At 45.9% G+C, this 12430-nt stretch overlaps 1 protein-coding gene across 2 annotated transcripts in view; it reads right to left on the reverse strand.

The window, feature by feature from the left end:
- LOC119183095 (solute carrier family 2, facilitated glucose transporter member 1) overlaps positions 1-12430 on the reverse strand; it is a 42255-nt gene that overhangs the window by 10403 nt on the left and 19422 nt on the right. For both annotated transcript variants that reach the window (XM_037433568.2, XM_075888829.1), the window contains exons 4-6: positions 10690-10860; positions 2691-2798; positions 670-758 (exon numbers count right to left, since the gene is read on the reverse strand). In XM_037433568.2, coding sequence (XP_037289465.2) covers positions 670-758; positions 2691-2798; positions 10690-10860 — 368 coding nt within the window. The remainder of the gene's footprint in view (positions 1-669; positions 759-2690; positions 2799-10689; positions 10861-12430) is intronic.

A 12430-nucleotide genomic window follows, 5' to 3' on the forward strand; every position in this document is an offset into this window, starting at 1 on the left:
AGACGAGGAACGACAAGGGGCGTCGATAACAGATCAAACTGCCGTGTCAGAAACGGTTGATCGACGACGAGTCCACGATCGAGAGGCGAGCATCATTTACCAAAAAACGGCACACACAAGCACGTATCTGGCCGGCGCACTTCAGTGAGCTCGCTGGCCCAGACTTTTCGCTTGCGATGTCAAAATCTGTGAGCTGTAAAAGCTACGCTCAGAAAGCGCAATCAACACACCGGTTTTGCCTTCCCGTGGGAACACGCGTGTTAAAACAGTTCTGCTTGCACTCAAGCCCGCCATTTACGTTGAGGCCATGACTTGACTTGAACGGCTGACGTTAGCACAACGCGGTTTGTTAGTGTCTTATTAATGATGTAACACACAGTGTTCGCGCTACTCGTTGCTTCAGTTGCGCTTGGCCAGGTGAAGTCGTGGCTTCAAGTTGAAATGCGTGGCGTTGGTACCAGAACAGTGCCTTCGCCCTTGCAATTTTTTTCCCACTTTTCGTTTATTATTTTCCTTCTACTGGCCCCCACGACGTCTTCTCGAAACCTCTTTCCTCAAAAGTTGATGCGTGCAATGCACCAGAAATTGCAAATCATCTTCAAGATCAATACGCAGAATATTCGGCCTCTGGAGCTAATGCGAAAGGTGCGAATAGGTAGCGAGACTCACCTTTGGCACGAATTCGGCAGCTTCGGCTTCGTTCTTCATGACTGCCATCTCCTTGTCCACGTCACGTGTACCACGGAGCCGGACAAGAGCTGTCGAGAAGTGAAACAAGAAACAGTCAATGTTTCGCTGTAGCTTCGATTGACGTCAACTTCCTAATTATTTATTTGATGTTGCCCCTGCGCAGCGGTCTAGTGGCTAAGGTACTCGGCTGCTGACCCGCAGGTCGCGGGATCAAATTCCGGATGCTGCAGCTGCATTTTCGATAGAGGCGGAAATGCTGTAGGCCCATGTGTTCAGATTTGGGTGCGCGTTGAAAAACCCCAGGTGGTCGAAATTTTCGGAGCCCTCCATTACGGCGTCTCTCTTATCATATGGCGGACTTAGGATGTTAAACCCCACATATAATTACTTATTCGATGTTACATACTATTGTCCTAGCAACACAGGCACAATAACCTTTACGTAGTTATTTTGTTTACTTAAAATATGAATATATAATGATTCCGCCGTCTATTTCCTACTAATAACAGCACATTACTTTTCCTACGAATTTAACCCTGCTCACTTTCTACCTTTTTCAAAACGCCTTCTTTTGTCGAAAAATAAAAGATCTTGACCACTATTACTTTAAGTAAAATATTAAAGTTAGGACAGCGTTGCTTATTTGACAAACTCGTGACAGTATGAGATCGAAATATTAGATCTGTTTAAAGTAAATAACTTGTTCATATTTGTGGCTTTATGTGCCAAAATATCGATGTGATTACGAGGCACGCCGTAAGGGCAGACCAGTTTTGAACACCTGTGGTACTTTAGTGCACAGCACCTAACTGTTGGTGCCAAGGTCATCTTGCTGTTCGCGCCCATCTAAATGCGACTGCCATGACGGCGAATCGAATTAGCACCTTCGAAGCTTAGCAGAGGGGCTCCTTCACCTGCTAAGCTATGACTGGGGAAACTAAGACACTCACGATAAGCTTAGTGTAGAATGACGTGTTGGGCTAATTGGCTCTTACTCATAATCATGGTGTAGTGCAATGATACAAAACAGAGACACGTATAGGCGAACCACAGGCGCTACTTAAAACTTTAATTTAACAATGATGATATACAGAATATATACTGCTCCAAGCGCGCAGGCGTGCAAGCGACACCCGGCAGGTGACAGTTAGGCAGAGAACACTCTGCCTAGCGTGTTTCTGTTTTGTGTCTTTGTGATACATCACGATTATGAACTTTTTTTCATTCATTCACTGTTTAATCAGACAAAAACAATGATTGCCTAGGTTGAAGGGACTAAAGGCAGATCATTTCTGCCTGACCAAGGTCCCTCCACCCATACATTTGCTCAGGTGAAGTGGAACGAAAGATACAAATTTCATTCTGCTTTTGAATGAGGGGACACAAAATTCAAATTCAACAAGTATAAAAGATGTCGACACATACGTTTTAAAATAACACATTACAGTCATCACCAATTTGCAGTACCAATATTAAAAAATATATAAAAATGCAACAAGGAGAAATTTCTAACCGAATTACTAAGTACCATAGAGAAATACATTTGAAAAGAAAGAAATTGAGCAATTTTCATCTAATATGCAAAAACACGAGCGACACAAAAGAAATATTTATAATAAATAATACAATTAAGGCTTAGCTTAGCGTGGCAATTTTTCTCGCTGCTTCCTTCGGAAGAAAACAAATCAAGAAAAACGTTGCATTGACGTCAGTGAGATAACTCAGTTGTAGCACTAACATGGTGGAACGCAAACTTTGTGATATCACGACAGTGTTATCAGTACATCACATGCTGGGTTCTTCGTTATTAAAGCAGAGTGACCCAATAACGTTCCAGTGACGTTATTATCTAACTGAATCAGATTAGCCGGCTCGTGATCACACTGCCTTGACATAATCTAAGCTGCCATGTGGTATAGTCATGCTTTGTGTATATGACGTCGCGTGCAGGTCATTTTTTTTTTATCGCGCAGGCACCGGTGGGTTCTGAGGCGTCTCACCCTCCTCAGCTTGCTTGGGCCTCCCCCTCACAAGAAGCAGGTACTTGGGCGACTCCGGGCAGAAAGGCAGCGACACTACCATCAGCACCGATGGCACCACAGTGAGCGCTGCGAACAAGAAAGCAGATGATCAGAGACCGGCGTCATGGTTTGATTATGAAGCCCATGTCAGTTTTATGCTGCTTCTACCCACATTAAGCAGTTGGGGAAGTACGCGATGTCCGACGTCGCTTTCTGATCAAAAAAGAAATCAAGTAAAACAAATCAGCTTAACAAAGAAACGCAAAGGAAGCAAACAAATAAACTATAAATATTTCAGCGTCTCCATCCAATGCTTGAGTGTTCTGTCAATTTTGTGTGTGTGAGCGTGAATAGTCAATTTTATGATTGTTAATTAATATGAAGCTTTCATATAGCCTTACATGTGTATTTCCTGTACTTTTCTTGTTTTTGGTATCGCTGCGAAATGTCATACCAAAATAGCGATTCTTCACGTGAGGGTAACCCGAGAAAGCGCGCATTGCGAGAACGAGTCTCTTGGGCATTGCCAAAACATTTCCGAGTAGTTGTTTTCGTTTAAGCCAAGTCCTTGAGGAGGCATCTTTATCGCCGCCTGTTTTTCAGACAGCATGTACTTACGCAATGTAGATACGCACGTCTGCTGTCGGCTAATCACCGACATGAGCGATGATACCTTAGCATCGCACGCGACCACGACTTCCTCAGCATGTGAGATATGCGTTAGCCTTGAGCGTGCAACGGGGTATACACGAGTAACACGAAACTACTACACCGCAATTGGTTCAAAAAGCCATGATCTGACTGTAAGGCAGCACGATTAGGGGGGAAAGGCTCCATTATTTTTTACCATCTAGGTTTCTTTATGAGTGCGTAAAGTTATACACACGAGTGCTCTGGCATCTTACCTAATCGAAATTCTGCCGCCGTGGCCGAGGCAAACCCGTTGCTTTTATAGCCATACCATGAGTGCATGCAGTCTGAGCAGCACAAAGCCATAGCTACTATGATACCGACGTGGGTTTGCACTCCACACTGCAGCATAGGCATGTGCAGGGTTCCCCATTAGGGGTGGGTGTGTGAGTGTTAAGTTTCATAGCAGCCACCCCCCCCCCCTTTTTTTTGTTATACAAGTGGAAGGTGCTTCAAAATGAATCAAGAATAAAACAATATAAAGCGTTCAGGTGCTTCTCACATGAGAAACCATCGTGCACATAACGCTGCTCTCAAAAATAACGGGACTGGTGTAACTGAGGAAACACATGAGGCAGACTTCACCACGCCCCCTTAAATGATCGAGAAGAGGCGGGGGGGGGGGGGGCTACCTTTCGTCTTCGGGACCAAGCCTATGATCTCCAGTATTTTTTCTGTCGATTATAAATCTTATGCTTTAGGACCAAGACGGGGCTGTTAAGGCCTACGTATATTCCGAATGCTATACAGAACACTTGCCCGAGACAACCACCAATGAATAGGTCTGCTGTCAGCCCTGAATGGTGTTTGTGCAAAAAAAAAAAATAAACAGACGGAGTACGAATCGTCTGCGCACGAGTTTGACATGTGTTTAGGGCATGTTTTAAGCCTACTGCTTTCCTAATGTGGCAAGAATCTGCAACAAATTTAAGTACCACGGCCAAAGTGTACCACCACGCAGGTGGAATACTACCGTGTCGAAGGAATCGAAAGAGGTTTGCCGGGCACTCGCTTGTTGTAGCATGATACGGGGCGCAGGGTAGTTAGGGTAGTAGGCATTATATTATCAAAGTGCACACTCTAGCCTCAGCCCAAGAGCACAGAACAAAAGAACGCTCATAGCGGTAGTCTATGCAATATGCAAGCACATATCACTGCTGTTGGCGCGTGCGCAGCCAGCCGTAGCTTGTGAGCCCGCAAATACATCACGTGACTGACGTAAAAACATTAGCGTTTACAACTGATATTATCATTCTATCTTTAGTTATGTTTGTACGTGGCAATTGAATTGGTACTGTCTATACCACGTGATGACACGAAGTACAGGGGGAGGGGTTTAAACGTTCCCAGGCCACGCTGCCCTGTGAATACACGGGATAGCAGCCTAAGAACCTATGACCCCCCACCCCTCCCAGTGTGCGTGTTTGTTTCAGCTGAAATAAGTGAGAAAAAAAATCACAGCATATCCACGGAGTAAATGATGATGAGTGGGGCGAAGCATCCGCCAGCCCGTCCGTGCGACCATCCGTGCGTCCATCTGTCCATGCGTCCGTCCGTGCGTCCGTCCATCCATCCTTCTGTCTGTCTGTTCGTTTGTCAATCCGACCGTACGTCCGCGCATCTATCCATCCTTCCGTCCGTCTGCTAGTCTGTCTGTCCGTCCATCCGTTTGTGCGTCCATCTAGTGAACACTCCAAGTACCGCCCTTTCCCATCTCGCATCCCCTGTGGCATCCCCTGTGCGCGCACAAACACACACACACACACACACACACACACACACACACACACACACACACACACACACACACACACACACACACACGCACGCACGCACACACACACACACGCACGCACACACACACACACACACGCACACACACACGCACGCACGCACACACACACACACACGCGCACACACACACACGCACACACACACACACACGCACACACACACACACACACACACACACACACACAATGCGCGCGCGCGCATCGAACGAAACAACGCACGCTTCATTCTACAAGGCTTTGCAGACGACGACGTCGCCATCTAGTGAGCACTGCAAGAACTAAACTAAAGGTGGCTACATGGATGGATGGATGGATGGATGGATATGGCTGTACCCTTTAGATCGGGCGGTGGCTAGCGCCACTAAGCCGTAATACCTAATGAACCAGAAACTATATTTATTTTTTTTTCCTTAAAAAGTGAGTTTGAGGATTCGTACTTTGCAGTGAAGAGTTTAATTTTCACTCGTGTCTTGACTTTAGCCACCAATCAGATAACCTCCTTCTGGTTAAGTCTACCCGCTTAAAGTTTATTTTGCCCTCCCGGTCCCTAAACCCCAGTGCTTTGAAAAACTCTGCGCCATCATCCTGAACTATAGGGTGAAGCCCTTTACAGAACATTATCAAGTGTTCGGCAGTTTCTTCTTCCTCTCCACACGCACTGCATACTGTGTCTACCCCTTCGTATTTGGCCCGATATGTCTTGGTTCGCAGTACTCCCGTCCTGGCCTCAAACAGTAGAGAACTACCCCGAGTATTATCATAGATCCTTTCCTTGGCAATTTCCTGCTTAAACGTTCAATAGATCTCTAGTGCGGACTTCTTAATCATGCCCATTCTCCACATGTCAGTCTCCGTTTCCTTCACTTTCTTCTTAACCGATAGTTCTTTTTGGTTTGGCCACCTGCTGTTTTCTAAGTATTTACCAGTCAACTTCCTGGTTCGCTTCCTCCATTTTGTCTCGACATTCTTCATGTACAAGTAGCTGAAAACCTTCCTAGCCCAGCGCTCTTCCCCCATTTCTCTCAATCGTTTCTCAAATTTTATCTTGCTGCTAGCTTCCCTGCCCTCAAATGATGTCCATCCCATATCACCTTGTACTCCCTGATTTGGTGTATTCCCGTGAGCTCCTAAAGCAAGCCTACCTATTCCACGTTGCTTAATTTCTAATCTTGCTTGAACTTCTGATCTCATGCACAAGACCGCATTGCCGAACGTCAGCCCAGGAACCATGACCCCTTTCCATATTCCTCTCACAACATCATACCTATTGTAATTCCACAGTGCCCTATTTTTCATGACTGCTGCATTCCTGTTACCTTTAGTCGTCACGTATATTTCGTGTTCCCTCAGATAGTCGGTCCCATTGCTTATCCATGTATACGCCCAGATATTTGTATTTATCTGTTATCTCTAGCATGACCTCCTGTATTCTAAGCTCACTACCTTCGTTGTCATTGAAAATCATGACTGCTGATTTTTCCTTACTGAATCTAAAATCTAACCTATCTCCCTCATTACCGCAGATGTCCATCAATCTCTGCAAATCTTCCTTGTTGTTGGCCATTAGCACTATATAATCTGCGTACATTAATGCTGGTAGTGCCTGATCAATAAGTTTTCCTTGTTTGACTAAAGAGAGGTTGAAGCCCAGTCCACTTCCCTCTAATTTTGCCTCTAATCCTTGTAGGTACATCATGAATAATAAGGGTGACAGGGGGCACCCCTGCCTAAGCCCCCGTTTTACCTCTGCAGGCTTGGATACCTGTTTTTCCCACTTTATAACTACCTTGTTACCTTTATAGATACCCTTTAAAAGATTAGTGACTACATGTTCCACGCCTAGTGTGTCCAGTATTCCCCACAATTCCTCTTGAACCACGCTATCGTACGCTCCCTTGATATCCAAAAATGCTAGCCACAGGGACCTGTGTTCCTTTTCTGCTATTTCGATGCACTGCGTCAGTGAGAACAGATTGTCTTCCAACCTCCTGTGTTTTCGAAACCCATTCTGCAGTTCCCCCAGCACCCCCTCATCCTCTATCCACGCCTGCAGTCTTTCCTTTATAATTTGCATCGCCAGCCTGTAGACCACTTATGTCACTGTTATAGGACGGTAGTTGTTTATGTCAGCTTTGTCCCCCTTTCCTTTATAGATCATGCTCATCCTGCTAAGTTTCCATCCATTGGGAACTTCACCATCGATTATTATTTTGCTCACTGCCTCTCTCAAAGCCTGCTTAGACTTCGGACCTAATGTCTTTATCAGCCTAATTGGAATGCCATCTGGGCCTGTTGATGTACTACCAGGAACCCTTTTCTCAGCCCTTTCCCACTCTTGTTGTGAAAATGGAGCCATTGCACTACTTGATTCGTCCTTGTCTATTGTGGTGCATAAAGTACCTCTTTGTTGAAATTTTTCTGTCACCCTTGTTCTTATATATTCAATAGCTTCGTCCCCTTCTAGCCTAGCACCTTGGGCTGTAGTTATAAAACACTGCTCTAGGCTCGTCTCATTTCTTAGGGAGTTTAGATGGTTCCAAAATTTCGCAGCTGCCTTTCTATCTTTTTTATGTACTTCTGCCAGCCACTGAGCTCCCTTCCTTCTAATCTTTTCATTGATCAGAAGGGATGCATCCCTTCTACAGCTTAGAAAGGTTGCCCATTTTCTTTCAACATCATCTGTCGGTTCACCCCGCTGCTTAGCATGTCTGTGTTCCCTAGAGGCTTCCTGACGTTTTGCTATGGCTCTCTTAACTTCCTCATCCCACCAACTTTTGGGTTTGTGTCTTCTTTTCCGGGGTGATCTGTCACGCGTCTTAGCAAGCTCTAGCTCAAAGAGCCTAATTAGATTCGTGTATGTCCACACTGTCTTATTATCCTCCGTGATTACTTTCTCAATTTGTTTAGTGGCTATTTCAATTTGCCTTTCTGGATAAAAATTTTCCTGTAGTTGCTCATCTTGTCTCCTTCCCACTTTCACTGCTCTTCCAAAACTTAGCTTGATACGTTTGTGATCGCTACCCAGACTTCTGGAGCCACCTTCATCTATGTGCATTCTCCTGAGCTTATCATACATCCTATGTGACATCAGTGCATAATCTATCGTCGACTGAAGCCTTCCTACCTCCCATGTTATTTGCCCTTCATACTTCTCGGTACTGTTGCAAATGATCAAATCAAGCCTTTCACACAGATCCATGATCATTTTGCCTGTCGGGTCGATATACCCATCTATATCTTCTATGTGCGCATTCATGTCTCCTAGTATAATTATCTCGCACTCTCCTCCTAACTCCTGAATGTCCTTTGATATACACTCTACCATTGCCTGGTTTTCCTCTCTGGCCTTTGCTCCCGTCCACAAGTACACGAAACCAAGGAGTGTCATTTGACCTGCCACTTTCCCTTTTGGCCATAAATGTTCCTTGCACTCCTGCTTGACCCTTTGCCAGTCTGTACTTTTATGAGTGAATGCCCCAATACCACCCCCCTTTCTGCTGCCTTCTGTTCTATTACAATATTCCCACGCGAAGTCCGGATTGTTCGGAGGTTGTTCCATGTCCCTGAGATGTGTTTCTACAAAACCGTATACCATCGGTCTCTCTTCCTTTAGCTGTTCTTCTATCTCTTCCCACTTCAGCCTGTTCCTACCACCCTGCATTTTAATATACCCTATGTCTGAATTGGCTCGGCGCTCGTGGCTCCGTCTATTTATGCCCCGGACTCTACCTATCTTAGATATTGGTGCCACTTTGGAATCGTATCTGTCCATACCACCTGTCGAAGAGTCTCCCTGGTTGTTTTCCTCGTTACTAGCTATCCTGCACCCCGAAGGGCTCGCTTGCCCCCCAAAAAAGCTACTGCGCGTCCTGCAAGTCACCAACCCACCTCATGACCTAGCCGCCCATCGAAGTGAATTCTGTCTCGTTGAAACCCCCCACCTATGCACCTCTCTGTTTATTTCCACCACCTCAAAGCCTTTCTCTCGACTCATCCGCCATATCTCTTGGTTTGCATTGACCACCGCTCTTTGCAGGTTGCTATCACGCACCGGTACCTCCGGTATCGTGCATATAACTACCTGTACCTTAGGAGAAGTGGCGCGCATGTCATCGACGCCTTTCGCCAGTGTGGCTGCAAGTCCTTCTGCATCTTCATTGAGGACATCGTTTAAACCGCCTGAAATTATCACGAGGTTTCGTCTATCAGCTGTCGTTTTGAGCTTTGCGCTCGCTTGCCTCATGACTGCTTCCAGCTTGCGTCCTGGGAATGCCCCTACCGCAACCCTCTTGTCACCTCTTACCCTCTCTTTGATGGCTTCTGTGCATCGATTTAAATTCGAGTCCCCGGCTATTATCACATGCTGTGACTATTCAGCTGGAGCGTTCTGCACCTGGGGGCGACTTGCACCTGTGACACCGGCTGCTTTGTTCCCTCCCTGCCCCACCACTACCTCGCTGAAGCTGGGCCTTGCGACAGTTGAACCGGCTAAACCTGTTTTTTCCAAACTTGCTTGCTTTTCCTACTCCACCGTTCTGGTTGCCAGTTACCTACTGTTCTCTCGGTAGGTCGCTTCTTTGTTCAGCTTCGCTAGCGCTTCCTCGGCGGACTTCAGTCTTTCTCCCATTGCCCTCGTTTTCTCTTGCTCTGTCGCCACCGCAGTCTCGAGCTCGGCGATTCTCTTCAGCAGTTCACTCTGGGCAACCATCATTTTCTCCATTTTTTCCTCGACCTCACATTGCCTACACTTCGCTTCAGCCTCTTCTCCATCCGCTTCTACGCTTGGGTCCACTTTCAAACCCACTCCACATCCTGAACACTTAACAGTCTTTTCAACCATACCTTTCTTACACCAATTGTCCCTATACTCAATAACTACTAAACACGAGCCCTGCACTTCGAAGAAAAAAAAAGGAAAGTCTAAGCTCTACTACAAAAATTTGCGTGTTCAATGTACGCGCACCTCCCCCACGGGGTGGCAAAAAAACAACAAAAAAAAAACAAAAAAAAATTTCAAACACAAACACACCCGCACTAACTAATAAACACCTGGTGTCTGGCCCCCGAAAAAGCCGTACCATAAAATAAGTACTACGAAGATTTCAAGCGCTGCCTTATAATTATAATGACAAGCTCAAAACATGCAAAAACACTTATCTGCGCAGTCGATCCGGAGCGCTCAAAAAACACGTCCATCCACCTTGACAGCCTGAACTGGACTCATGGGACGGTACATAGGACGGTACCGCCATCTAGTGAACACTGGGACGGTACATGGGAATACATGGGACGGTACGTGAATACATGGGACGGTACCGCCATCTAGTGAACACTGCAAGAACTAAACTAGAGGTGGCTACATACAGGCTACAGGGGACGCACAGCCCACGCCCTAAGGAGCTTCGCCCGTAATAACAATTACATCTACGTACATTAAAGTAAATATTACACCACATGGGACTTTAACTAGAATAATGCAACGAGTGAACACTTGCCGAATAAATACGGCCACAGCTCGTCGTTTCCCAGGATCTGCGGGATGCCGAGCAGCTGTGCCAGCAGGATGGATAGCGTGAGCACGAGCTGGTATATTGTGCCAGCCGCGCCCCGGTAGCGCACCGGTGATATCTCGGTCAGGTACATGGGGGCCAGCCCCGCTGTGAGACCTGCGGAACATTGGCATTGTCTGCGTCAGCTCTTCACAAGCCGATCACTTACTGCTCTTTGCTTAGTGCAGTCAAACCGTCGTTTGGTGCCTATAAGGACACGATTACTTGCATTCTTCGGATAAAATTTGCCAGCAAGTGTCATTTATTCACATCAACAGCTGTTAGTAAACACTATATACTCTCACACTATCCTCCCATAATCACAGCGAATAACGCACTCGGGTCAGAAACAAGTTTTTGTCATATATAGGGGCATCGATTATTTCTCTCCGCTTTCCTTTTCATCTTTCTTCCACTTCCCTTTAGTGCAGGGTAGCAAAGCGGATGCTACGATTCTGATTGATCCCCCTGTCTTTCTCTCAATTTATTCTCTCTCTCTTTCTTGTTGTGACCGATGCTGCCACACACAACATGTAGACCATCTGCTATGCCACTTCCCGCTGTATACGTGTTTAGACAGTCATTTCTTACAAAACTTGTCGAATGAGCAACCTATTCGAAGACAAATAGTTCTGCAGAATTCCCTTTATCCTCCAGGTGCAGGGCGGGAAAATAGTACTGTTTATTGGTGTCAACTGGCCTGTGCGAGCTTCCTTCCCCCCCCCCCCCACCCCCGACGTTGGAACCGATCTGTTCCCTTATATTACGTCATTATTACTATCGTTTTGTGGTACTTGATTGATTAATTGATTGATTTGTGGGGTTTAACGTCCCAAAACCACCACATGATTATGAGAGACGCCGTAGTGGAGAGCTCCGGAAATTTTGACCACCTGGGGTTCTTTAACGTGCACCCAAATCTGAGCACACGGGCCTACGACATTTCCGCCTCCATCGGAAATGCAGCGTTCTGTGGTACTTGTATGTAGGGTAGTGGTTTGACCTGAAGTTTTTTTTTTTTGTCCACCTTTTGTCCCAACACTGCATACCGACCCGCAATATTATGGCACACATGAGCTCCTTGTCTAGAGCTGTAACGTCTTTAGAGGCACACCAGCATTTAGCTACATTTCCGTAATATACGTTACAAGTGTTGAATAACTCACTAATTTGCACCATATTGCAATATTTATTTCAGTCACTTATTCAACTTATCGACTGACTGATGAACAAACCATCGAATTGTCTATCAGCCCGTAGCCCTCTTTTTTGTTCGCATGCAGTCGTCCACCGACCCTTTCATATTTCATGTCTACGTGGCATTTATACTGGCGATGGTCTTCACTATCCCTTTCATGCGTTTGATACCGCAGTGGAACAAACTCTGTGCACCGTGGGAAAAGCCATTATCAGCTCGACTTAATGCGGAACTCGAGCAGTGTCAGTGATAAGGACGTCGGATGAATGGAATTGGATGCCCGCGTGAACTGGTTTTGAAAGCCACGTATTATTCGCAATGATTTCATTGTGGCGTGTCCCAGCACCATGATTCCAGACCTGCTCGTTCTTCACCTTGTATAGCGTTGCTGAAGTATTTGCATACCATGGTCATCATTATCATTAGGATCAACCCTGTAAGCAATATCATCGTAACTTTAAAAGAAGCGTTCTTTTTCATCATTGTTCA

The sequence above is a fragment of the Rhipicephalus microplus genome, chromosome 3 (genome assembly GCF_043290135.1).
Source record: "Rhipicephalus microplus isolate Deutch F79 chromosome 3, USDA_Rmic, whole genome shotgun sequence".
NCBI classification, from domain to species: Eukaryota; Metazoa; Arthropoda; class Arachnida; order Ixodida; family Ixodidae; genus Rhipicephalus; species Rhipicephalus microplus.